At 38.6% G+C, this 26162-nt stretch overlaps 1 protein-coding gene across 3 annotated transcripts in view; it reads right to left on the minus strand.

Annotated features, from left to right (window-relative positions):
* Nucleotides 1–26162, minus strand: part of ZFPM2 (zinc finger protein, FOG family member 2) — a 309611-nt gene that overhangs the window by 7331 nt on the left and 276118 nt on the right. For all 3 annotated transcript variants that reach the window (XM_077187052.1, XM_077187041.1, XM_077187047.1), the window contains 2 exons: nt 5376–5582; nt 834–1058 (listed from right to left, as the gene is read on the minus strand). In XM_077187052.1, coding sequence (XP_077043167.1) covers nt 834–1058; nt 5376–5582 — 432 coding nt within the window. The remainder of the gene's footprint in view (nt 1–833; nt 1059–5375; nt 5583–26162) is intronic.

The following is a 26162-nucleotide window of genomic DNA, read 5'->3' on the forward strand; positions in this document are numbered from 1 at the left end:
CTCCACTCATTGAACAGGAGGATCAGGAACACCTGTAGAGCCCTTGTTTCTTTTCAGAAGCAGCTCTGTACACCAAACATCAAACACACAACACACTGACCCTGCGGTCTTTTTTATTTGTGGGTGTTCTCTGCCACTGAAAACTCCAATGCAAAATGTCCTGCAAACTCTTAACTTGTGTTTCCAGCCTTAATTCAATTCAAAATTGGTCATCTACACCATGTCATGTGGGACATGGTTTGGTGGTGGACTTGATCTCAAAGATCTTTTCCAACCTAGACAAACCTATGATTCTCTGTTTTTGAGATTCTAAAACATTTTATCCCCATTTTATACTTATAAGAAGAGAAAAGAATATTTCTATCAAACAGTAAGTTTTTTTATGCAACAAGTGTCCTGGTAAAAGCAGAGAGTTGTGGACCATGATCCTTAGAGCCTTCTGCCTATGAAGCCTGCTTTAGGGCTAAGGAGGAAGATATTACTTCAGAAGGACAAGTTCTCTGGTTGTGTGTATGTAGCTGGAATCCTGCAGGAATTGATTGTGTCTGGCCTCCTGATCATACCTTCACCAGAAAGGTAAAGAAATGCTGCCTGTATGTGTGTATACACACATTAAGAGAGAGACAACAATAAATGAGGATTAGTAGGTGAGATAAATGACACTGGTTACTTGGGAGAGGTACTTGGTGTAGAACACTGGTCAGAAACTGTTGGCATTTTGGTATTATCTACACACAATATTTGGAGAGACTTTGGCCTACTGAATATTTCAGTGAATAATTCTTCAAAAAGCTGAATCTAGAAGATGATACACAAAAATACATGATACTTACCACTGTGAGAATTTAGGTGCATTTCCAGAGCTCTTGCGTTTGAAAAGCTTTTGGTGCACTGTGGAAAGGGGCAGACACTGGATATCTGCTGAGCACTGTCCTCACTCTCCTCTGACAGCTGTGGCCCCTCTCTTTGCCTCCCACTGCAGTAATACATGAGATGGGCCTGCAGGTTCCGCTCACTTCGGTACCAAATGCCACAGGATTTGCAAGGGAATATGTCCTCTACAAGCAAGTATAAGCAGGTGCAGGTTAGTCACAGTTCACTTGGTCCCAACCAATTAACACAGCTAGATTAATTCCCCTCCCTTCCCCATTAAAAAAATACTTATTTAACAAAACATTGAAAGCAGAGAAATGGGTTTCTTAAAATGTCACTTGCAGATGAGAAACTAACATGGGAGACAGTTGTTTCTTTCAAAAGGATTTTTTTTTTTAAAGTTGCATAAAGAAAACTGCTAGAAGCTTTTGGCACATAATTACTTTAAAAAATTAAATTAAACTAAATTAAATGTTTGTTAGGAACATGCAGTACGAATTAAGGAACTATGCTGTATTTCCAATACATCACTACTCATTAGGTGACATCTTTCAATTTTGTTTCTGTGTGCACAAGACTTCCAGCTCTGGACCTTGGAATTTTTGAGCGCTAACTACAGATCATTCTGAAGAATGTGTATTTTCAGTATGCTTATGCATTTATTACTGTAAAATCCTTTTGTTCTGATATCCTGGAGGCAAGACTTGACTACTTTTCCTTAAGATCCAATCATATTGAATGTGATATTATTCTATGCAGCATGTCTATTTCCTTGGTTCGTATTCTTATTAATTATAGAAATTGAAATTTCTTATGTATTTTTTGTCCTCTTGTTTTCAGCAAATTGTTGGTTTTCCACTTTTCATTATGCATAGAGGATATTTACTAAAAATAAGGCAATTTTTCATTGTCTCCTATCCCAAAGGGTCAGCCCCCCTCTGAAGAGAGACCATGCAGAGCTTACACAGAGTGTTTTCAACAGAAGAAGTTGGGATTTTGATCATGCATTAGAGGCTACACACTTTAGTAATGTGAAGAGTAATAATGGATATAGTATTTTTCCACAAAGTGGACAGATATTTGTGTGTTAATACTCTGTCAAAGGACACAGAACCTGTTGTGTATACATCTCAGAAAGACAAAAGATCTGTTTAATCTTTCTGAAAGGTGAACCTTCCACCCTATCAGTAAGAACAAAAAGAACTCCCTGCTCTTTTGGGACACATCTACACTAGTAAATTAAACTGTGACAGGATCCACACTTCAACACTGGAACTTGTCTATATTGCTAAATCATGACAACAGTCCCTTCTATACATTTGGCTTAAGTCAATGAACACTATTCCCATTCATGCATAGATTTCAGGAATTATCATAGGCATAGGACCATTCTCTGCATCTGGTGTGGACACCTCTCAACTGTTTTTGAGACTGAGAGGATAAAATTATGAGTAACTCCAGACTGTGACAGCTCACCTTAGGACCAGGCAGTTGCAGTCAACATCAAAACACATCTTGATCAACATGAAAACTCCCCTGACTTCAGAATGCAAAGAGCTGCTAGAGACTGTGATTAACTTAGTTTTGAAGAATGGCTGCTCTGAAAACATGGCATGTGTAGCTGATGATGTAATTCATTACCATTCATGACAATTTATGTTTAATTTCAAATATTGATGTGTATAGGACAACTGCTTTGTTTCAATTCCTTTGGGTGAACAAAGTTGAAGACTCCAACCCCATTGACATGGATGAGTCTTTTATTTGCTAAATATTTACAAATGCAGCCAAAATTTACATTGCTTAGTTTGCTTCTCTGATTGCAATGCTAATGCTTGTCTATTTTTCTCCTCATGAATTTGCAAGAAATATTTATACCACTACCAATTTCTATTTTTCCCTTTGCCACTGAATAATTGTGCATGAATTTCAGACACAAACACTTAATGGAACAGTTAGTATTCCAACATACACCACTATTAAAACATTAGTGATACAGCTTGCATAATTTGAAATGTTTGCTTTAAAGGTGGCATTTCAACATTTGGTTTTGGCCTCAAATGGTTTAAAAAAGTTGAACTGTTGGTGTTTCCACAGAAAAGAAAGCCCAAAAGTACTAGTAGGAAATTCTGATATGGGCAACTTGTCCTATTTGAATTAATTTGACTGCATTCCATCACAGAATTGAACTTTCTGATTATCTTAATGAATTTGACTTCCAGCCATCTTTATTTCCTATGGGTTAGATGGCCTGCACAGTCTGTAGCTGCAGTTATGCAGGGTGAATATGTGACTCCCATTACATGCCAAGCAGAAGAAATGCGTTTGAGGAGTTTTGCATGATGAGAGGATGGAATTTCAGGGAGAACAATATACAGGGATGGGATCTGAACTACTTATTACTATTCTAAAGCAATGCGAAACAGAAAAAGGCTACTTGAAACTAATGTTTTAATTACTTAAAAGCAAAATATTGGAATTTATTTCAATGAATACTTTCACATAATGAAACATTCAGCCTCAAGCTGAATGAGTCATAGGTGATATTTTGTTTTTAACAAATATTAGGAAACATAAAAAATCCCCCATTCATGCTACAAAACCAATTTTTTTTTCAGAGATCTAGAAAAGGAATATTTAAGAGAGGGCTCACTACAAATTTAGAGATTCATTCAGCTTGTTGCTCAACTTCTAGTTCAAGACTTTAATGAAGAAACTGAATTTTACCAACTCAACAATGAAACATTAAAATAGCTCCTTATGATCAGAGGCAGAGTTGGGACTGATGTGGAAAGTTATGAGCAGTAAGACTTGCTATTTTAGCATTTTCCTTGAGTCAAGAACACAGAAGTTACTCTGAGTTGCTGCTAAACTTGTACAGCCAGAGCTGATGCACCATACACTTAAAGACTCCTCTCAGCAATGATCAGTGTGGCTTTCCAGGGCTCTGCAAAAGTCAGTACTGACAGAAAAGATGTTTCCAGAAGTGTGATGTTGTAGAAATCTGACTACTTTGCCAAAGCCCAGAGTTGGCCTCGTAGATTTACACAAGAATATTATCTCAGCTGAAACAATCTGTGCCCTTTAGGTAAGGTAGCAGCTCCCTTTCTGCTTTACAGATTTCCTTCCTTTCCTTGTTGGCTATAAACAGGCCTCCCCTAACAGTGGTAACTTCAGTTAGTGGCATGTTAAGTGCTTCTGACACCTTATTTTGGAAAGGTCCTGTGCAATCCTAATTGCTGGTTCTGTGAGCAGGTATGTCAGCTCACAGTTGCCCCACTCGTGGGGTAGAAGTGAATGTGCTTAGCTAAAGGGCATGAAGCTGCTCCAACTCACTCTTGGAAGGGGAGACTTGGATGATAAGGGTGTTTGAAGGTTTATCTTTAAAAATAGGCTAGCATTAAATATGTAGCTATCAAAATTGTTTACTAGAAAATAAGCAATTTAATTTAATTGCTTACCAGAAAATAAGCAATTAAAAAGGAAAAATAAAGTGAAAGGAAAACATGGAATGAAAAGTGTTACCCGGGATATTTTAACCAGTCCTGTGTGAAGAGCTTGAAGATGTTGTGACTGTTCAAGGTTCGGTACTACTGGGTGTGAGTCTGAGTGGCAGATCATGTGCTCACATGTGCATGTGCACCTGAAATACTGTGTTCAGTATTCATTATAACTAATTAGAATACTTAGAAACCATGGGAAGCATAAGGAAGTGCTCCAGCATGAGGTCTAAATGGACAGACTTGCAAAGTGCTGAGAGCTAAGAATGTGCAATCTAAATCTAAAAGTGATGACTGGTGAGGATCATGGTAATGGCCAACATATTTGAAAAGTACTTAGAATGGAGGATGAGGAACTAGGGCTGTATAAAGGTAAACAGCAGGTAAACTTTTGCATAAGCAAGAGTTAAAAATGTAAACTTTGTCCCAGTACCAGGAACACTCATGTCCATCCTCTCTAAGGACAGCACTTGAATGCATGCTGCATTTTATCCATGACAGAGCCCATTGATGACCAGAAGATCTAAAAACATTCTTGGTTAACCACATTGAGTGGAGATGCAACAATAAATCAGGGCTGCTCCTAGGCATGATTTCTGCTGCATTTTGAAACAATCACTGAAAGGATGTGTTTCTTTTGCTGAGTATCACGAATTGTTACCAGAAACTGCAGTAGTAAGCAACAAGCTTACTTGAGCAGCAGAGGCTGGACTTTGAGAGCTAGACGACTTATCTCATCTACTTTTTTAACAGTTTCTAATCCTATTGCCTCTGGGAACAGATCACAGAACCTCCACACGAGGGCAGGTACTCTGGGTGAGGCTCTTGCCAGACTGCTCTTCCTGCTCTTTTTATCTGAGATGATGGGGGAACAAAAGCAGGCTTTGAGCTGTGGTGTGGTTTCTGCGGTCATGAATTCACCATCGCTGCATTAGCTTTTCACATGTGCCTTAGAGTGCTGCTGTTTTAAAAATCCGCCAGGGAATAGAGTTCCTCACTTACTGTTCACAATAGCTGTAGGCAAAATAGATGCCATGGCAGCTTGCTGCGGGAGCAGCTGTATGGAGTCCAGCAGGCGGGCGGGGTACATGCCTTCTGTGAGAGTCATCTGACTGGCAGCTTGCAGCCTTGAGTCAAAATCCACAACAAAGGCAACCAGCTCTTCACCCTCTGAGATGGCCTTGGTCGTGGTACACCAAAGCTGCCCTCCTGCAGGAAACAAAAAGCAGAAAGATTTAATTGACAATATCAAATTCCAGAACTTACCTAATGAGTGCTATCTTCGCAGTTCTGATTTTTTTAAAATTTTGATGGTTTATTTAAGGTAAAGAGGCATACAGTTTTTACTTTTCCTGTCTTCCTTCTACCAACATAGGAATTTTCATGTATAAGAAAAACAAATTTGGGATAGTTTTTCTAACTATTTGCAGCATGAAAAATTATTTTAATTTTTCATTTTGTCTCCTAAAAAGCCAGCATTATGAAAATCAAGATATAGGTGAAAATAACTTATGCAGCACTTCTCTTATTATAATTTTCACCAAAGTTCCTGTAAATTTTTTCTCAACTCTAAGCTTGTTTTATTTTGAATAGCAAATCACAGCTGAGTAAAACCAAACAGCTGCAAGAAAGAAATCAGATTTCCTCTTAAGGGCGTTCTTCCCCTCCCTTATGTTTGTCACCCTCTTTCTCTAAAAAATCTTCCCTTATGTAATATTCTTCGTAACATGACTGCTTTATCTCTGCTTACACTGACTGAACTTCCTGAAAAGAAGATATGCCAAAGATCTGTTTCATAAAGGCTTATTCAAATAAAGGTTTGTTTAAAAGGGGGGGAGAAGGAGGGGAAGTGGAAGAACTTTCATCAAACAGTAAGATACACTATAGCTCTGTGCTGCAAATGTCACGTGTAGTGCATTAAAAAGAAAATTAACTATGCGAGTACATCTACTAATGTATTTGAATGAGATAGTGAATGCTCATTTATTTAACATGTTTAGACAGGCAAAGCACTTATATTGTGTTATCTACACTCTCAGGCCTAGATACATATCCAATACAGTTATGCCTGAAATAATGTTGCATACTTTATATGTTATAAAGCTTTTTTTTTTTCCCTCAGGTTTTGTATATATAGAGAAAGCTATATGTTGCATTCATTAGGCAAGCAAAAACTGTACTCATTTTGATAAGTAATATTGCTGTGTTTATCTTTCGGCATAACTGCCTTTTCAACTGCACTTCATTTTTTCCCTTCAACGAGATTATAGTTTTAAAACAACTTGTTGCAAAAATCTGGTAGAGGAGATAACAACAGTGTATGATACGCCACAGCTAAATGGAAGAATTAGGACATTGTTTTAGAGAAATCTTGGACAATTAATTAAACCAATCTATTAGCTTTCAAAGATGAGCAAACAAAAAAGCATCAGTGACAGTGTATTTCAGTGGCAAAATACACTAAGCTTCCAGACCTCAAAGTGGTGTAGAAGTTTCAAAGCAGAAAAGTGTCTTTGTATTCACCCTTCGGTAATACAGCAGTTGAAGGTGCTACAAAGTTTACAAACAATTTACTGTGAGGGGACCAAAGCACACCAAGATTTACTGGTCTCCAAGATGACAACATTAAATGGTGCAAATCACAGTAATTTCCTCTAGAGAATAAGAAGATGAAAAATAAAGATAGCACCAAAATTTTCTACATATGCAGAATCCTAACGCCTGAGCAGGAATTAAAAAAAATTTGAAGAGCACAATCTGACATATTGTCTGATATAACTAGTAAATATACAGAAGCCTTCAGAGCTAAACTGGGAGAAAACCTCTTCCAGAAAGAAATAGGTTAAATTCCTAAAATATACTTGTAGATGAAAATACATGGAACACACACTGCAATTTGAAAACCTGAAATTGGGTACTTTTGCAGCAAACACCACACAGTTAATTTCCATTATTAACATTCACTTCTATCTTATTTATATACAGAAGGTGTAATAATCAACCAACACGTTTTAGTACGTTTTAATACAGAATAAGAGCTCTTTCTAGACTTTATAAGAGCTCTTTCTAGACTTTATTATTCACTGGATCTCTTAATAAAAATGAGTCACTGCAGAATAAACAACTGAGACTTTCTCTATCCCAGCAAACATCTTGACATGCTGTGTGTACCCTTGGTGGGGAAAACAAGTGATTACTGGGTCTCCAGCTGCACTCGGTCTGGATCAGCTAAAAGGCTGAGTCAGGCTCCTGGTGTTGGAGCTCCTCAGGGCGTTGACTCATGTCCAGCAGCAGATTAAACTCGGACAGCTGAAGGGAGCAGTGACCCCGGCTGCCTGCTCCACCCAGCTCCTGCAAACTGTCACACCTACGGCAGGCACAGCCTGGTGGGATGTGTGACAGCTTTGGAAGTACAACAGTTTCTAGTTTGGCTTAATAAAGAAAATCAGAATTACAGAAGTTAAATCCATTTCTGCATATTAATACAAACCTTCAGCTCAGTAGGATTCAGATCCAAGAAGGATATTGCTATTTTGTTTTCACTCATCTCAGTCAATAGAAAATGAGGCATTTAAGTAATCATGACATACACATCCACATTTTCATCAGAATATGATATTGTGTTTAGTTAAATCCACAGATGAACTCCCAAAAGATGCCTTCCAGCTACTGGAAATGCAGCTCAGCACCTTTGCAGCAACAGTCACTCATTGGGACAGGACACAGTGCAGTCCCCACTTGTCCCCTTCTATGCTTGCCTGCACAGAGTAAGGCAGGAGCTGCTGTTTTGAAAGATGCAAACGATTTTATTCCCCTTAATGCAGTGAATGCAAACATGCTGACCTTCATGCACAGCAGGAAGATTGTGGAAGAGAAGTCTTCTTGAGCCTTCTACTGCACAGTCAAGCAAAGAGCACAAGTCAGTCAAGAGTGACAGAAAAAGTACTGTCAAGTGCAGAGAACCCGACAGAGGCTTCCAAATTTAATAGGAAGTTCCAATCGTGACTATCATATGAATTACTATGCTGTCTAGACACCTCTGGCAGGGATAAGGGCTTCCTTACAGGTGGCAGCTAAAAATCAGGAAAATTTTTTTCCCACAAACATTTCTACAGGCTACGACACAACTGACATATAGACAGCAGTCTCTCAGGAGCACCACAGCTTTTCATTAAGCACAGAGCAGAGTTAACAACAGGCTTTCAAAGGGATAGTACAGAAGCCATAGCCAAGTACCAGTGGCGATTAGAAGGAGATAGGAAGATGTTTGCATGAAATATATGCAAAGGCATGAAGATTTCATAAAGAAATGTGAAGGACTATTATTTATATGAGATGAAGTTCTGATTAAGCTGGCTAGATTTTTTTTAACCAACTGTTCCTCTTCTCAGAAATAACTTACAGGAGTGAAATTGTCCTACAAAGCTTTACCAGGCAAGGTTTCTCAGTCCTAAGGTAACACAGGCATCAGAGGAAGAGAAAGGATGGACAGATGTTTTAACAGGGATGAGTGACTGACAGTGCCTCTGAAGTTGTAATGGTTATATAATTTGGTCTGAAATCAATGGTAGATTTTGTCCATAAATGAATGCATTGTCCATAAATGAATACTCTTCTTGTCCATAATGAATACATTGGCCACCCATTCTGCCATAGCAGAGAGAAGATTCTTAGTCAGGCACAAGAAGTATGACACTGATTATGAGGATGACAACGATTATATTTATTGCTCACACACAATCTAAATATTGCCAATGCAGTATATAATACAAGCAAGTCTAAAGGATTATAATATAAACAGGTTCAGCTAGAAACATACAGGCTCACAGTCTTGGGCATTACCAAATGCAAAGCAAAAAAGCACCCCTTTTGCTACTATGGGATTTTATCTCTGTACGTGGCCGGCTTTTACTCACGCATTCTGGACGGAGTGCTCCCTATCTTCGGGCTGGACGTACCCTGCAGGAGTTCCTGACAGGGGCGGAGGAAGGAGGCCAGGAACCCACACGGAAACTGCCTGCAACCTTGGGAGAGCAGTTTGCCCAGGTGGCCCGGTCTCCAGCAGCACTTTATACCCTTTTCAGGCCGATGTGTACCAAAGTCAATCGCAACCCTCACAGCTCCCCCCTCTCTGGAACGCATTCATTATGCGAGTAGTCCAGACAGTTCCTCCTGCAATTCCCACCCGGTGCTCTTATCTCAGGGCAATTCCCACCTGGTGTTGTTATCTTTGGACAAATCATATTGCCCGGCAGAGACAATAGCAAAGGAAAGCTTGTGTGCCTCGTGCAGAGGATGCACGGGAAGTTTCGGGCATCCTCTGACTCTATTTCGTCACCATCACAACCACGTGCACTGAAAGGGGTCTTAGGGGTTTTACCTGGTAAAGTAGTAATAAAAGTCTTACTCTTGTGCCAGTGCAGAAAGGAAGGTTTTAGAACAGCAACAAGGCTTTGTAACATTGTGAGGCTGTTTTCTTGAAAAGGGTAATTATGGTTCTGTGAAATTGAAGATAAGCATCTTGAGCATGTAATATATTGTTTAATATCTATGGTTAAATCAAACAAATGTACGTGATATATAACACACACATGTCAAGCAGAAGAAAAGAATAAAAATGTCTGTAAACACTGTGTATTTATTTTAACTCTTCTAGTTGTTCAGAATTCAAGGAATTAAAAGCGCTCACTTGTTTAATCATCAGAAGACAGGGAAGCAAAAGAATATCATATTGTGCAAACTAGAGCAAAAAAATTACACTCCAGTTGCATTGGCATGAGTTCTTTACCAAAAGACATCAGGCACTGAAGCAATTATCTGATACCTTCAGAACATCCACCAAATGGGAAGGTTATTTCAGGGTTCTCTTCTTTGTCGGCATCTTTCACTGCAAATATTTCTGCTGCTTTAAAAAAACACCAACACCCTTAATTACAAACAAAAAAACCCAACCCAAACCAAAAACTTTCTATGAAAATGAAAGAGTAAGGTCCTGATGTCCCTGAAAAACTGTGGACTTACTGTTCTTTGTAATGTTTATGATCAAGATTCTTGTACAAACAGATCTGGTTCCTAACAGGAAGCTTATAAATCATACTCATAATTGCTGTCAAAACTGCAGTGGAGTGTACTGCAAGTTTCGATAATAAAGAATAGAGTCACAGTTCAAACTTGATTACATTTTGGAAATTCATGGTGCTCTTACAAGAATCAGTGGTCTTAAATATCTTCTTCTCCTGCCAAATTTTTCACTTGCACTTTTTATTATTTATGAAATCAGTGTCTGCACAATGTCATGCAGACCTCTGCTGATAAACTCTAATTAAGATTAAGACAAGCCTTTTGGAAAGGATCCCATCATTAGCAAACATGATAAACACAAAAATACTCCCTACTTGTCAACCAGGAGCAATTCAGTAACCTAACAGTATTATCTGTTGCTAGGCTACAGGGCTGACAAAGCTTCAATTATATTGTATGGCCATACCTATAGAAAACTGTATAGGAAAATGTATCTAATATAAAAGCATTTAACCTCATCCATGCTATCTGTAATTCACGGCTTCCCTCAATGGCAAAAAATCAGGTTAATAATTACATGGCATGCTGAAAAAATCTTAGCGATGTGTCATGTTTGCACAGTTTTTTCTAATTTATCTCTATGATTGATAGACATTTGCTTTGTAAAAATAATAAAATGCAAGCAATGGGATGCTGTAAACCAGAAGCATAACTGCATCTGGACTCATCAAGATATGGAATCACACATAGTATAAAAAATATATAGTAAATTGAACCAATTAAATCATACTTAGATGCAGTAATACACTATCTTCTGTATTCAGAATAAGGAGTAAAATGGTAACATTATGCATGTTAATTCAAACATTTGTTTTATGTAGGACAGACACAAAATAGAAAAAAAATTTCAACTGCCCTTCCTTTTTTTCTTCTACATTTGAAATATTTTTTAAACAAAGAGACCTCTACTATCCCATTTGAAACCAGGAATTTGCCCTGAAAATTTAACTAAATGACCCTTCACTCATTTTGACCCTTCACTCATTTTGACCCTTAGAGCTCTGGAACCCTAAACCACTTCCAGAGAAAAAACAGAATCCTGTACAGTGAGTGTTGTGATGATGGGCTGCTGCTTTTTTGGATTTTTTCCCCCCACTTATGTTTTGCAGGCCTTAAGGACTGATAATCTGTGGATCACAGTCTGATATATATAAGGTCAGACTCACCTAACTCCACTGGCAAAAGAGCATCAAAATGGATGAAACCATTAAGCCTCTTGATTCATATTGTTGCTTTTAGGAAAAGTACCTTAAGAGAGCAAGTAGCTCAAACCAGCATTTCCACTGAGTACAAGGAATTGCACAGACTGAGAAGCATAATGACATTTAAACATATATTCAAAAGCAAATTCCAGTTTCCCTGTCTTTAGTATCAGTTGATTTTCCTTGGTAAAATCAAGTTTCTGAGTCTTGTTTTTTTGACCCAGAAATGCCACACACCTTTCACAGAAGTTTAGGAAATCAATGGCAATTTCTATTAAAAGCAGCTTTCAGTGCCAGTTAATTCCAAAGTGTTACTTTTGTGTAGTAAAATTTGAGCTTACTGGACTTGATTGCGTTGCTGCAACAACATAATAGCCCATTTCCTGTACACACATCTTTTTGCAAGAAGGGTCAAAAGACTATCAGAATTTATTTAAACAACAGACTGTTGCTCTTAGCAACTTCCAGGCACCATCAACTGAATTAAACCTTCCTCTCCCAATAAAACATTCCAACTTGCAAAAAATTGTGCTTTTTAGTAATGGTAATGCAGGTTGGAGTTAATTTATTTTCTTTCCTCCTTTGTTCCACAGGTTAAGCATTTATGGAAAATTTGCACATCACAATAGGATGGGATCTTCATATTTGGGTTCCTTCTGCTTCTCACCCATGGGGTTGTGACGACTCAGCATATTGAATGCTATTTCAGTACAGCACAAGTTATTGGGCTGATCTCTAATTTTTGACATGAACAAAGTACATATATCTATATGTGGACACATTGTTTAATAAAAAAATTATAATTCATTCAAATCCAATACTGTTGAAATTTTTGACAGTAGAGTGGTACAAGGAACAGAACTTATAAATTATGTGTGCCCCTTCTTTGAAAAATGCTTTGGAGGTTTCTTTGTGCATTGGCAAATACAGTAGGAATATGAGTTATTGTGTGAATCCTCCTGCACAGCACCTGATAAAAGAATAAAGAGCTGTGACATATTCTTAAAACAATAGAGGAATTAAAGAGAAACAATGGGCCAGCTGCTTCATTAATACAATCAAAAGACAGCCCAGCACAGAGGAGTCCAGATAATTAAGCACTACTCTTTTAGACCTTTTTTCTATAATAAAATTGCTAAAAATTTATTAACTACTTCATAGTTGTTAGATAGATCTATGTACTTGTTTATTTGGGTTGATTAATGCCTTTTCAGTATTCTACAACATGCCAACTCATGGTTCATACAAGTTTTTGAATAAAATAATGTAGGAATATGTGATACGGATCTGTGGTATATACAGCAATAAATCAAAGGCATTTTGTGAACAGTCTTTCCAGCTGCTAAATAATTCTTAGCGTTTTTCACATGCGTACACAAAATATGTAATCTGCACAGCATTTTTGCTATTAATGCACTTTAATGTTGGGGATCCAACTGTTTCTCTGTGAAGTGTCCCAAAAATCACCCCTGCAAATTCAGACTACTCAAACTCTCACCAAAACCAGCTTTAGTGTTACATTCTTGATATGATTTCCTAGCTTCTTCTAATTTTTCCTTGTTTACTGATCAAAGGAGATTGCCAAAAGATATTTGACCTTTAATTTTAACTACCCACTTCATATTATAAGCCTGCAATAAATGGAAAATCTATTATCCTGTATAAAATTAGACCAATATAGGGGACAAACCAGTTCTCTTGCCACTTTTACTATTATCTTTGTGTTCAGCTTAGAATATGGAGCCTTCTCAATTTTTAGCTCACTGAACAAAAGGCAAAGTGAAGAAACTGCAGTGATATTTTCCAGAAGGAATGCAATAGAAAAATACTCATCTTAATGGCTCTAGCCAAATTAAAGTCCTGTATTTAGAGATATAAGCTCTCTGACCAGAAACAGGGAAGAAAATACTCCTTAGGAATATAGCTCTTGCTCCTTCATGTGAGTCAACCTGAGCTTCGGGTCTGACTTCAGCTTAGTCATATGCTGACAGCTGACAGTGTATTCATCTGAATAGATGATTTTATGGTTAAAACTGTCAGGCATTATATAGCTGATAAAGAGGAAAAGAAAAATGTGAAAGGAATTCGCCAGTCCTAGGGGAGAGAACTCCTAAACCTGGCATCTCAGTGTGAGTGTCAGGGGTTGGTCTTTCCCTTGCTGCAGTACAACTATTACTAACATCACCATCTTATGGCAGCAGCTCTCAAATTCACACTGCAAAAACCTTCCTCAGCTGAACCCCAAATAAAGCACAGTGTTTCTGAAGAGTAAGGAGTGCAAGGAACAGATTTTGACCTCTTGTTTTTAACACTGTTGTATGCTTGCATTTTGTTAGTTTGAGGATATTTATGTGTTTCCTCCAATTAAATGTCTGCACATAACACTCAACACAGTTCTAATAGGTAAAGAGGCAAAATAGATTAGTGCTCCGAAAATATTCACAGGAAAATAATGTGGTAATTTTATTTGCCATTTTCCCCCCTGATAGAGCTGTCACAGCTTATTTACCACAGGGGGAGACAGTTAAACCCATATCCTTAGAAGTTCTATGCATTTAAGAGGCTTATATATCTCTTCTGGGACCCTCGTTCAAATCCTGGGCTAATCAGAATGAATACATATCTTTCTATTAGATGGCTCTAAAAAGTCTTAGGTGATATCAGCTCCTGGTGGACGACAGTCCACAGCGTAAAACTATTAAATGTTTGGCACAAATGGCAATACTTACGAAATGAAGCTGAAAACTGTAATATCCTCCCACATCACAAGAAGTTGTCTGCTGCTTAGAGGTTGAAATTAAAGCCTGCCACAAATGCTAAACCTGTTCTATTTCCTTAATTCAGCATAAACTCAAACAAGGAAGTCGAAGTAGTTCTTCCCCAAGTTTAGTGATTTCTTCGCTTTTTTCCACTCCTCTTTTCTCTGTAAATTCTACTGTTTTGAATTGAGTGCTACACCTTTTTTACATTTGAATTAGGTCTCACTGGAGCGTTATTTTAGAATTTACAAAGCTTTCAGAGAGAAAATGATAAACAGCTTGAAAAAACCTGATAAACCCTTGCTGACATTGCCCACATTACATTCCCACCACCACTGCAAAGGAGCTAAAACTTACTGTCAGAGCACACTCATCTCCCTTTTTACTTTTTACAGGACCACTGAATGGCACTCTCCATAGAGCTTCCCAGGAGACATTCCCAGGTGACGCCCACTGCTCTCCCCAGCTTTTGTGGATGCACCAGGTTTCACAGAAAGAGAAAATGCACCACTGAAACCAACTACTCTGAAGCAGGGCTTTGGATACACACATTCCTACAATCCCTGCTTCCATAACAGCACAGCTGTAAGGTGACCTTTTGTAGCCTTACAAACACAATCATGCCTGTGGATTGTCTTTTCAGAGTTATTTTGTGAGGCTGGAGTGTATGAAAAAAGGAGGTGATTAAATGAGACAATAGATATGCTTTAATGGCACCTCTTTCTTGCAGGAAAAGCAGAGTACACTTCATCTTATCAATGGATTTTCTACTGTCTTGCACCTGCTACTGTAGGGCTCATTTCTTGCCCCTGGGCAAATGCAGAGTGAATGGCAAAGGCACCTGAGCGGAAGGAAGGATTATATAGAAGGAGTTGTAGTGATAGGTTGTATTTGTAAAGGAAAGCAACACAATAAATGTAACAAGAAATAGGGAAGTTTTAGAACGGTAAAATCAAAGTAAGAAACATTGGTTATGAGACCTGCCTGCTTATCCAATACAGGGGCCATGCTCCAGAAAAAGCTCACAGCTTTGTGAGAAACAAAAGCCAGCTTTTATAATGAACAGAAGCTGGAGCATTTCGTTATGTGCACTGTAACCCAGAGAAAACAGCTGCTATTATCGTGAGTTATCTCGGACCTTTACTCGTGTTAACGTTCAGCTCACAGGCTGAAGTTCAGGAACTGAAGTTCACCTCAGCTGTAACAACCATGGAAGAAAAGTGGCACTTCCTGATTCCAAAAAGTCTCGCTCCCACTTAAGCCATTAGAATGTTTTACACTGGCTGCAGTGGAAACAAGACTCTGTGACAAATCTGTGTCTCTCTTACCAAACAAGCAACTAAATAAAAGTAGATTTGCATGTTTAGTATGTTTACATTTTACAACATTTTACAACATGTTGTAAAATGTAAACACCATAGAAGCTATAATAAGCATTATAAAAAGTACCTCTTTAAAAAAAAACCCACCACCACCCACACACAAAATCCCATACCAATATCCCAGATTTCCTCGAAAGGAGTTAAATCCCATACCAATATCCCAGTTCTGCTTTTTAAAGTAGAAGCTAGAAGTAAATTGACTGAAAACTCTCAGTGATCAAAAGCATTTCCACCTTCCAAGCTCTGCATGGTGTCCAAGGTAAACGAGAATTATAAGCCACCACCAGTCTCCCAGTTAGTTCATCTAGTAAGAGACTCTTAACAGCAGAAAGGAAAGGCTGAGTTACTTCTGGTTACAATAGAACTTGAACAAAAAAAAAAAAAAAAAGAATGAGCAAATTGTCAAGATTCTGGCTGTACACACTAACACAAATTAACAATTGAGAAGGATTCTGCACTTCATGACTTCTTCCAAAACAGGTTTAATAAAAAATGCCAGTTTACTGAGCATCATACAGGTGCATAGGAGCTACCATTGTGCCTGCTTGGTCAGCATGATTTCTAAATGGCCAGGAAAAAAGTGACTGTATACCCAAAGGCAAGCTGTCAAAATTCAGTTTGCAGCTGATAAACTGATTACAAAGCTGCTTAAGACTTTGCTTGTAAACAAAAGCATTTATCAACTAATAATTTGCAATAAACTGATGTAACTCCCAGCTGAGCCCCAAACTGTAATTGTCTTTACCATCTGCCTATTAAAAGACCATTCTTCATCACCAAGCAGGAGCAGAAGGGAGAGAATCTCCAACAACTACATAACTTGCATGCTTATAAATAATCTGTGAGCATTTCACACATTCATTATGATTGCCAGGTTTTGTATACTTCATTTTCTCTTTTTGAGAAGCAAAGAGGTGCAGTAAAGTGGCAGAAAAGAAATTAATAAATATCGCCTGGTGCAAGAAAAAATTATGTAAATTCATCATACTCTGCAGTTTCCTAATTTTTTTCTCTTTTTGCTACTCCATAGGAATATCATGATGGAAGCCCCCTCAAGCACAACTTTACAGATTAAACTCTCAATTTCTTTTCAACTTGTCAGTTTTCATTACCTTTCTTTCTTATGTATTCAGTTCTTACAGCTGCTTCAATGGGAAGCCAGTTAAAGCATACTGGCTCCCTAGGGGGAGTCTGCCAGGGTCTGAGGCATTCTGCAGGCTCCCTGGACTTCTACAGGTCACCCTTAAGAACATTTTGCCTATCTTGTTCAGAGGATGTCTGAAAATTAGGTGAATTTACATGCTTTTATTTTCTAACTACTGACAGCCTTAGTCCTGAGAAAGGAGGTAGTGTTTAGACAAAGTTCAAAATTAACAAATACAGATGCTCTAAAGCTGATACATCCCAAGGGAAGAATCACTTTGTTAAATGTCTAAAATATTCAAGTATGAGGGGAGAAAACAGAACTGATACTGCGCAGAGAATGGCAGCCCCTCAAGATGTGTCTGCATGAAAAATTGAATTTAACAGAGAGTTGCACTATGATTTAGTGCAATGCACTTGACCAACTATTTCTGCAATCTGCATTCTCAGCCACTCACTGGTCTGAATGCAAGGCTGTGACCAGAGACCGACGATCAGCTTACCTCTTCAGAAATAACTGTACAAAATGCACAGATGTTTTAAATGCAGCTTGGTTCCTCACTGACTCTCCAGATTCAGACCAGAATGATCTACTTAGCTGAAGTGAGGCTTTTTATGGGTATGAAAAACATGTCATCACTGGGACGAAGCTGGGCATATAAAAGCAAAAAGAGGAAGGTTTTTCCTTCTAATTGCACTGAAATGCAAGAAATTAAAGGACAGCCCTGTCACCCATGTTCACAGAAGCAGCCTCATTTCCCTCACTGATAATCTTTGCCTACCTTGTAACACCTTTGTCAGACCCAGTGTTACCACTAGTGTTGCCTTCATCACCCCACTCCCTAGAACTGCAAAAAGAAATAAAACCACCTTTGGGTTTGATTGGGAACTATGGACTTTGTTGTTAAGATACATTCCACTCAAGACAATTATGCTTGCAAACTAAGGTAATTTTACATGTATATAAATACATGTACTTGTGAATATGCTGGCTGAACCAGGACTTCATACCTCAGTTTCTATCCACAGTACTGGGACAGAACCCAAATGAGGTGAAACAGAGGGACAAGTGAAAAACAGTGTGTATATGAAATTTCTTTTTTAATTTTGTAAAGAAAATTTTTTGTTGAACACTAAAACATAGTGATGAAAACCACCTTTCAAACCTCTGTTGTTCGAACTCATCATATAAACTGTTTAATCATAGAATGGCTCAGGTTGGAAGGGACCTTAAAGATCATCCAGTTCCAATCCCCCTACCATGGACCAGAATGCTCAGAGTCCCATCCAGCCTGGCCTTGAGCGTTTCCAGAGATGGGACACCCACAAAGTGTCTGGGCAGCATGTGCCAATGCCTCACTACCTCACAGTGAAGAATTACAAACATTGAGTAACTCGGGCAGCTGAGATCCTTAGCATGATAATGCTGCGCTAAGCTATAAAGTTAGAAGAGTCACCGTTTCAAAAAGACTTGTGTAACACTTACTTTTTGTTAAAATGTTAGGGGGAAAAAAGAGAAAATATTGGAAAACACTACTCTGGAGTTAAAAATGTCTTTTGGTTACCGCGCAGAGAGACGAAGCTGTGCGGATTCTCCAGGAGCGCCCGGCGCGGCCCGCAGGGGTCGCTGTGGCGCCGCGGGCGGGCCCGCCATGGATTTGATTTTCCGCCAGGCTGCGCAGGCCCCGCGCTGATAACAGCGGCGCTGATTAAACCCCGCTCCCGACACCGCGCCGGCCTGCTCCTGTCACGACAGAGAGCGCGGCTGCCGCTCCCCTGGCGGAGACGGGCCCCCTCACGGCCAGGCGCACCGACGGTACCGCAGGTGATATTTTCAATAAACTGCAGGATTGACGCGCAAAGAGAACAATATCGATTACAATGCTGTCAGCTCGCTTCAGGAGCTGTTTAGGGAATACTTCCCCTCTCCCTGGCACCGTCCCTCCCTGCTCCGGAAATACCCAGCGGGGCACTGCCCTGCGTCCCCACCCTGCGGCTGGGCTCCCTGTGCCCCTCCGCTGCCACCAAAACTTTGGGGACAAGGAACCCAGGCTGTGATGGCACATCTGCACGAAGGCGGCTGTTGCCACCTCGGCAGCTGGGCAGGCTGCTGTGGATGCCGAAGCCCTCGGGAGGGTCAGATTTTGAGCACACCGAAGCTGAGACACAGCAGTATTGGACTGTGTCACCCCCTCCTCTGGCCTGGCACCCCAGATCTGCAGCCAGAGGGCAAAGGCAGCACAGGGTGGTGTCTCTCTGCCCCTGCCTATAAGGTGTTCATGGAAATCACCTGTGCTCACCTACAATAACACAGGTCCTTATTTCTACCTAAATCATTCCCCCGCAAAACTGGAGAGTGAAAAGATGCAGCCAGGGCTGGAAACTATCCAGCATCAGCTGCTTCATAATATTTCTGTTGCTGAGCAAAAACAGCATTCCAGGGTGCGTGACTCCCATGGAAACACGTGGGAATCCTGATGTTAAAAGTTTGTGGAAACCTTTGAACACTTATCTCTTTCTCATGAGAGTAATGAAGAAATTTGATGTCAAGCATGCAGTGATCCCTGAAGAACTCTGGCTTTTGGAGGAGAAGGGATTACACAGCGAGGTGAAATTCTGCTAGCCCTGTAGTGCTGGCATGAACCCCTGTGTCCTGGCTGGCCCCTTAGAACTGCACAAAATCTTAAGAGGAATGGTATGAGGCTACTCTTAAGTAAAGGGGTCGCAGAGATTAAAGAAAAGTTCTATTAAATGTTTGGGATGCTCCGGGGAATAGAAATTTTTACGAAGAAGAATGAAAGAACTGGCAGCAATTACCTATCAAGCCTCCCCGTCTGCTTGGAAATCTACCCTGCTGATAAGGCTGTTCTCATGGCCACCCCTCCCCACTCCCCCATGAACCCATCCCTGCACTTCTCTGGCCAGTCCTATTGGACACTAAATGTTATCTACTACCTCTCTTCCTTTCTAACCAGGACAAAGTATAATGAACAACTTGGAATCTCTCTGGGGTATGGGAATGGAATGCAATCTGGCACCATGGAAAAATGCAGTTCATCATTGCCTAACCTACGTATGACTGAGACCCAAACACAGTCTCTTGAACGCTAGCCAGTTTACAAGCAGTGAACCTCACAATATCCACAACCTGCTGGAGATGCTTCACTGTCTCATATCTTTTTGTTTTGCTAAAAGTTAGCACTCACATGGACAGCCATCTGCATCTATAACTCAGAATCACTAAAATGCTCCATTACTCTCTCCTTAATGTGTTTCTTCTTGGTTCTGAGCAGATGATCCTATACTATTCTATCTCAAAAAATGTGTCCTCATACTTCTTTATTAAGACACCGGAAAAATCAATGCTCTCTATGCCCTGGAAGTGGAAACAGGATTTAGTCTCTATCTTCATAATGGAAAATATTGCCCATGTGTAGGAGAGACAGTTTAGACCCATTTCCTCAGTCTATGGAAATACTGCTTGATATAACAATATAAAATGCCTTTCAGTGCAGCTTCTTATTCTGTATTTAAGTCTTTTTTAGCTAGGGGTTTCTCAGTTGGTAACTTCTTCCTGTTTAATTCTCTTTTCTCATTTTCTTTCCCATTTACTTGCAGCCCTGTACTCCACCCCACATTCTCAGTTTTCATTAAATACAAACTGATAAAATAGTAACTGATAATTGCCAATCTATAAGCCAGTCAGGTAACATATACACTATAGCACATATGCACATGTGCAACTATCTGATTTACTGGCCATTACAAGAATTCTCTCAAGCCTTTACTGTGATCAGTCTGCTGGGATGATATTCCCCTAAACAGATAGTTATTTTTAAAGTTGGAGAGTTTGTTATACAGATACACTGCAGCTGGTCCAAGCACATTACTTAATGGCACTACCAGAGATGAGCAAACTGTGTCTGAGATACTGTGCCTTGCATCCTTCAGTTATCAATTCAGGATAGTTCTACACAAGTCATCTCTCTGAATCTGAATTAACATTTTCTCTCGCTGCTCATTTACCTGTTCATGGTACTATTAGCTGAATTAACTGCACAGACAGGTGAAGAGTGGATAATGCTGGAGAAATGGAAATAGCTGTAGCTGTAACTATTTTCTTTTTAAAGCTTCACCTGGCTGGTTTTGACAGGTCATTCAAGACTATTCAATTTCTTGATCTGAAGTCCCCTGTGTAAAACTGCATGCCTTTTAAATATTACTCAGATATCTAATCTATATCTAATAAATAGATCCAGCTGCCTGGAAATGGAAGTGATATATAAGACAATCAAGATAATATATTTGAGTGCAAATTTAAAGAAAAGAGTTGACAGTACCACAAAGAAGCTGCAGCATGAACAACCTATTGCCTAAGTCTTTGCAGAAGAAAAAGATATAAAATGAACAAATACCTACTTCTTGGGGAAAGCAAACACAGCGTTTTGAGGGGAAGACAAAAGAGACTAGAAAAAAAAAGTATGGCAGATTTAACAGGTAAGAAAGAGAGGCTTAAATATACTATATGATAATAAAAAGATCAACTGAGGATTTAAAAGGGCATAGCTGGGCATATTTTAAGTGAGCTAAATTATCTCTCAATAGACTTTTGCAGATGCTAAAAAGGAGAATATGAGAAGAATTCCAGGCAGCATTTACTGGGCAAAAATTAAGAAATCTACTCCTGATCTTGCTCTGACTTCTGATGTCCAATCACTCACCTTTCTGGGAGAGTTTCAGATGTGTCCACTGATGGGCACATGTGCATCTGCAGAGCAGCTCTCAGCTGTCCTGCTACAGGCAATGGCAAAGAGCTGCTCCGAGAGGGCTCTCAAAGCACATTTGTAAAAGCTAATTAATATGAAGAATATGAAAGATATTACCTGAAAAAAACACCAAGTCTCTTTCTGTATTCTTTCATAATTAATTATTATTAATAATTAAATAACCTTGGTTTACATATTCAAGGCACCTCCACACAGGTTCCTGCCCCAAGGAGTTTGCCATGGAAAGGTCAGATTTCAAGAACCTTTATTTATAATAACAAGTACTTAATCTGCAAGTGGCCATCAACTATTTACATAAATAACACCATTTTGAGTCAGTCTTATGTGTAGACTTTGGCCTCCAAACTGACAGGAGATGACAAAGAAAAACAGGAGACAAATTACAGAAATGACCTGGGTAATGGCAATGAAAATGGATAAACAGCTATGTGTGGGGTAGATTTAGCAATATGCCTGCTAGTGGGTGCAGATCCCATTAATTCCTTTGTGAGTACATGTACAATCCTTAGCTACAGCACGTTTAATTTTTAGTGGATTGATCTGTGTATCTGAAAGAGCAATGTCCAGAAATAGGCTAGGGTAGTGGATAATTCCTGGAGGCCAGCTGAAAGGTACGAGGTTTGATGAGGGATTTGAAGGAGGAGCTGCAAATACTCTCAACCGCATAATTGTCTACTTTTTCCCCAATGTAAATCATTATATTTCTTGCCCCAATTTTTTATCGAAATCACTTCCAACTTATTTCAGTCTGTCACAATAATATTTTCATATGAGGAGTGTTGTAACCTAATTCCTTCATTTGAATAATACATTCATTTTTAATTACTGCAACTTGATCTCAGATTATTCAAATAACTGTTTCATTTTTTATGCTTACCCTGACCCCAGTGTATTTATAGGCTTTTATCCTTACCTGATACCAGTGTAATGTAATTATAGATTGTATTTTAATCATCACTATATCCTAGTGAGTTTGTTTAAATCACTCCAATCCAGAGTCTTTTATTTCTATGCCTTTTAAAATTCTACAATGGCATTCTCATTGCATAAAAGCAATATTTTTGTAGTTTACTACAATGAATGAACATTTTGCATGCATTGCTGGCCATGTTTCTAATTTAAATTTTAAAAAGTTGCTATAGAGAACTCTATGTAAAATGAAATCCTGACTTGTAAACAGGCATGGGACAGCTCATCACTTGAAATCTTTGTTCATAGCTCCTATTTGGTCTCTAACATAAGTTTACAAGAAATGCAGCAGAAAAAGAAATCAAATTTTTATTCTACCAAAAATAAAAGTGTACCTTGAACTAAGAATTGACAAAATATTTATCTTTTCTGCTCACAGGCACCAAATGTTTCCAAGTTATTTTACCTGTATTATAAAGAATTCCACATTGTATCCAGAAGTTAAATAGTTCAGGTGGGCCATGTCATCACTAGTCCTGGCCACATTTTGATTCCTGGGCTACCAGTTCTCTTTAAGAAAGTTTTAACTCTTGGAAGCTTTTCGTATTCTGAGATTATTCAGTTTTGCTTAGTAATAAATTAAAAAGCAATAATTATTATATTTCTTTCCCACTCCTTAGTGCTGATTGAGGAGTACCCCTTTCCCTATCTTTTGTGTTGCTTCAAGATTCAAGTGTGGAACAGGGTCAGAAATCAGATAGATGAAGCTACTCACGTTTGCACATCTGCCTAAGAACCAGTATCTTTCTGGCTGTCAAATCGATTTGTACTGAGATAATTGCCACTGCTCTAGTCAAACTGTGCCCTTTTTTTGAGCAGCCTTTTTCTCCTGTGATGACATCTAGCAGCAGACCTTAGAGTGTCCTTACAACATGCTCAGTTGCAGTGTATGCATTTTTCTACAGAGTGATGTAATGCCCAAAGATAATTCTGAATTAAACATTCATCCCAGCAGCGTGGTGCAACCATCAGTACTGTTCCCAAAGTTGAGTCTGTGTCTAAAGTAGATTGCATAGGTGGAAAAATAGTCAAAAGAACAAAAAAAAATTTAAAAAATTATCAAAGCTAATAATAAATCCCATGTTTTGTGGCCATTTACTACCATGTCATGTTAGGGAAAGGGGACAAAATGTGTGCTGCTAAAACTACTGTAATTTATGTTTTCCACATCCTTCTTTCTCAAATGTGTAACTAATTTTTAACTTCAAGTACCTTTATCTTCTCTTTCTTTCTATTCTCTGTCTATGGACATAATGTGTGTCCATCCCCTGCTGTTTCCTTTATGAAATGTCACTTTTAAATCTGATCCCTCCTAGTTTCTAGGAAATAAGGGTCTAAAAGGCATTGAAACATGATCCAGACTGATGTCTGTTGAAAGCACAGGTACGAAATGGGCATTAGCTACTTAAAAGTATAAATAAAGTGTCATTTTTAACTCCTACCTCCTTTAACAGATTATCTCTTCTCCATAACACTTAAGAACTGTCCAATGTGTCACTTGTGACAAAAGAATTGTGACTAGTACCTTGAATCTAACGAACAGAAACACTGTCCCATAGCAGTAAAAAAAAAAAGAAAAGTAAATAAGAACAGGGAATATGGGTTTATTGAATATAATCAGTGAGTAAAATGAATTACTCTGCTTTTCCAAGATCCAGACAGAGAAGCACGTTTCCCTCTGGGATTTCTACTACCATTTGGTCTAATATTCATTTTGCCTATAATAATACAAGCTTCATTAAAGTAGTAAAACAGCAATTGTCTCCTTGAGATCAAAGGACATCTGTTAAATAAAAGCAGACGGATCTCTAGAATGAAATAGTAGGAAAAGTTTGAACTAAATTTTATGGTGAATCAAAATGTAAATTGTAATTTCACAAGGAAGAGACAGAGCACAAAATTAACTTTGTAAAGACATGGAAAGCGGATATGTTGATCTTAGAAATGCCACTGATAGATAAGTATTTAGTATCTGTTCACATTTTTAACTATAACACTTCATTATGAGAAATTATGCTCGACTAAGCACACTGGTCTTAAAGAATTACCATTAAACAAGAATCATTGCTTATCAGATAAATTATCTGACTGACCTAGCTTCTATTTAACTGCTCTTTTATTAAAAAAAAAAAAAGCAAAAATCCATCTGTCATCAACATCCATCCTGCAAATCATGTGACAAAATAGTCCCTTTTAAAAAATTAATCAAATAATACCAAAAAATATTTCCAAAGCTATATTTCACTGTTTAAGATATGGTACTGGAAAAATGGAATTGAATCTCTTGTCTAGTTTCAGCATTGGTTTTTCTGGATGCTTCAATGAAATTAGTGCACCTCCATTTAACCACGGTCTGTTACAAGAGCTTGTCAGTGAAGAAAATACTTAGGAGAGACAGACATGCTAAAAATCAAGGCTTTTTTGAAAAAAAAAACCAACCAAACAACCCAAGAATGCCTCCAAAAAAGATGGGTACTGGCCACAGCAAGAGAGAATTAGGGAAGAAACCTCCTTTCCAGTGAGATATTCCCATAGGACACTGGGCAATCCTGAGAGCAGGCAGTGCCAGCCAGCAGACTGGGCCAGCTGTGGGCAATGAATGAGCCCTTTATGCATGTGTTCTAACATCCCCCTCACATTCCTTAGAGAAAAATGGTGGCAAAAGTAGCAATGGGAATGTATACCCTTGCAGCTTTTATCTCCTTCTGCAAAAGGCACAGGGTAGAGTCATGAAGTTCAATTTCAATTTGCCACTGCAAAAGTAACTCAATCTCCTAACTTATTTCAATCCTCTTATTGAGCTGTGTGCTTATAATAATAACAAAAAAATAGAAATTATTCTGAGGAAGAAAAACTCAAAAGAAATAAAATCTCCCTGAGCAAAACTAACTTCTAGTCTTTTGACAGGCATGTGTTTATAATAATTAGGAAAATATTTTTGGACTACTTTTGCTAAAAATTTTTTACACAATTTGCAAATGACACATCTTAAATGTGTTCAACTGTCACAGGTCATGGGTCTGCAATACTAGCTTAAAAAAGACAGTAATGGTTGGGTTACCTGGTGCCTTTGCACACCTGCCAGGGAGTGAGAACTTAGGGGAACAATCTGCTAACCTCAATCAGCATAACACATAGACTCCACCACTGTAATTTATAGCTTAATGCATCCACAAAGCATTGTGAAGTGCATTGATGACTTTGAATCAGAAAGGTTAAATCATAATTACTACTGCCTCATCAAAAAACCTGCATTTGATTGCCCACTAGACCAGTCAAATAAATGCCTGGTATTGCTATACCATGATAAACCAATATAAATAATGGATAGACATCTGTAGGCAAGATTACATGTTTTGACTTCAAATGGAAAATTAATGACAAAGTCCCATTTTGAAACTCTGTGAATTCCACCTAGTTGGAGCCTTTGATACCCTTTCTTCTGTATCTAAAATGCAACATACAA

Source organism: Agelaius phoeniceus, chromosome 1, assembly GCF_051311805.1.
Source record: "Agelaius phoeniceus isolate bAgePho1 chromosome 1, bAgePho1.hap1, whole genome shotgun sequence".
Taxonomy (NCBI): domain Eukaryota; kingdom Metazoa; phylum Chordata; class Aves; order Passeriformes; family Icteridae; genus Agelaius; species Agelaius phoeniceus.